At 28.4% G+C, this 1,719-nt stretch overlaps 1 protein-coding gene across 5 annotated transcripts in view; it reads right to left on the bottom strand.

The window, feature by feature from the left end:
- The window catches only part of LOC107624044 (transcription factor PIF7), an 8,972-nt gene that overhangs the window by 2,100 nt on the left and 5,153 nt on the right, over nucleotides 1–1,719 (bottom strand). For 3 of the 5 annotated variants that reach the window (XM_021114870.1, XM_021114868.1, XM_016326484.2), the window contains 3 exons: nucleotides 1,025–1,568; nucleotides 258–374; nucleotides 48–113 (listed from right to left, as the gene is read on the bottom strand). In XM_021114870.1, the coding sequence (XP_020970529.1) occupies nucleotides 48–113; nucleotides 258–374; nucleotides 1,025–1,568 (727 nt within the window). The remainder of the gene's footprint in view (nucleotides 1–47; nucleotides 114–257; nucleotides 375–1,024; nucleotides 1,569–1,719) is intronic. The other 2 variants (XM_016326485.2, XM_016326486.2) reach the window with 2 other exon arrangements.

Raw genomic sequence — 1,719 nt, forward strand, 5'->3', positions numbered from 1 at the left:
CCCATTTAATTCCGTTTAACTATTTGTTGATTATTCTCACTTCTCACCTTATTTGCATTAGGCACTAACCGCTGCAATGCTTTCATCTTCTGATTAATTCTATCTCTTCTTCTCTATATATAGACCAACAAAAAATCAAAGGATTCAAAGTTTGATTTCTAGTAATAAGCTAGAAGATTATTAGCAAAATATAAGTAATTAAGTAATAAAGAAAACTTGAATTATATATTATTAGTATTATTTATTTATTTATTAACCCGCTCTGATTGATTATGGACGGCAGCAGTTCTATTTCTCCTTACAACTGATGATGATTTGCTCTGCCCTGTTTCACCTTTCCCACCATCTCTATCATTTTCATTATTCCGAACCTCCTGTTTAAATTCAAATCAATCACTTGTATAAAATATACGTTAAAATATAAAATATACATTAAAAATATATATATTTATACACAAATAAATAAATAATGACTGATTTTTTGTATACATGTGACATTTTTGTTACATTTAATCCCTAATAATACATTAGGCTACAATCATATATTATCATGCATATCAAGTTAGAACCAAGTTGATGAAATACTTAGTGCTTGTTTGGGCACTATTATTTTGATAAAAAAAGATTTTTTTTAATAAAAAAAGATATTTTTTTTATTTTTTAGCGTGTTTGGCAAATTTCGAATAGTGAAAATAGAAGCACTAGAAAAATCAGAAAAACATCTTTTTTGAAAAGCTGTAATTTATATATTTTTTTTAAAAGATCTTTTTTTTTAAAAAAAGATGTTTTTCATGTAATAAATAAACAAAAAGGTATTTTTATATTGTTATATCCAAACATAATTGATAAATAAAAAGATCTTTTTGCATGAGATATCCAAACATAAAATTATTTTTACTTTTTCATAAGATCTTTTAAAAAAAGATAACTCGAAAAAATTTTTTTTTTTAGAAACTCACCCAAACAAACTCTTAATAGAAATAAATAATAATAATAAAAAAGGAAGAGAGTAATTAAGGGTTACCGATCCACTTTGACAAGCAGAATCCTCCTCAAGAATCTTATCATTTTTGAAGCTTCTTGGACCAGAGTCAAGAGAAGGACACGTCATCATGGTTGTGATGTCATTGTTGTCCTTACAAAATGTGACACTAGCAGTAGCAACACCACATTTTCTATTATTAGTATTATGATCTTCTAATAACATCTTCTTAGTATTATTGATGCTAACATAATTAACATCTCTCCGATGTTGTTGTTGATCGGAATAAGAAGAATGTGATCTTTTCCTTGAAAGTGTTGGCACCATTTGATGATGTTCCCCTGAGGATGCAACAATGGAGCTTGTTGTGGTAGGAACATCAACATAAGCATGGTTGTCTTTTATGGTCAACTTTGACTTTTTATTGTTGCATGTGGCTTGTTGAACAATGGACTCTAATGTATCATGGGCCCTATTAACCCATATGGGCTTTTTTTGTGAAGTTGGATCAAGCCCACTGAGCCCATGCATTGATATCTGCCCATTTTCCCATGTCAGCTCTGCAATCTCATCATAATTATTAGCCCTGAAAAATCAAGCACAATACATATGAGACTTGATTTATTAGCAAAGTTTTAATTTTCCTCAAAATAGTTTATTAAATTGAGTTTTTTTTTTTAGATTAAAAAAGACAATCGCGGTTATATTTAGTAAATCAAATAAGAGTAATTTTTAAC

This window comes from Arachis ipaensis, chromosome B10 (genome assembly GCF_000816755.2).
Source record: "Arachis ipaensis cultivar K30076 chromosome B10, Araip1.1, whole genome shotgun sequence".
Classification (NCBI taxonomy): domain Eukaryota; kingdom Viridiplantae; phylum Streptophyta; class Magnoliopsida; order Fabales; family Fabaceae; genus Arachis; species Arachis ipaensis.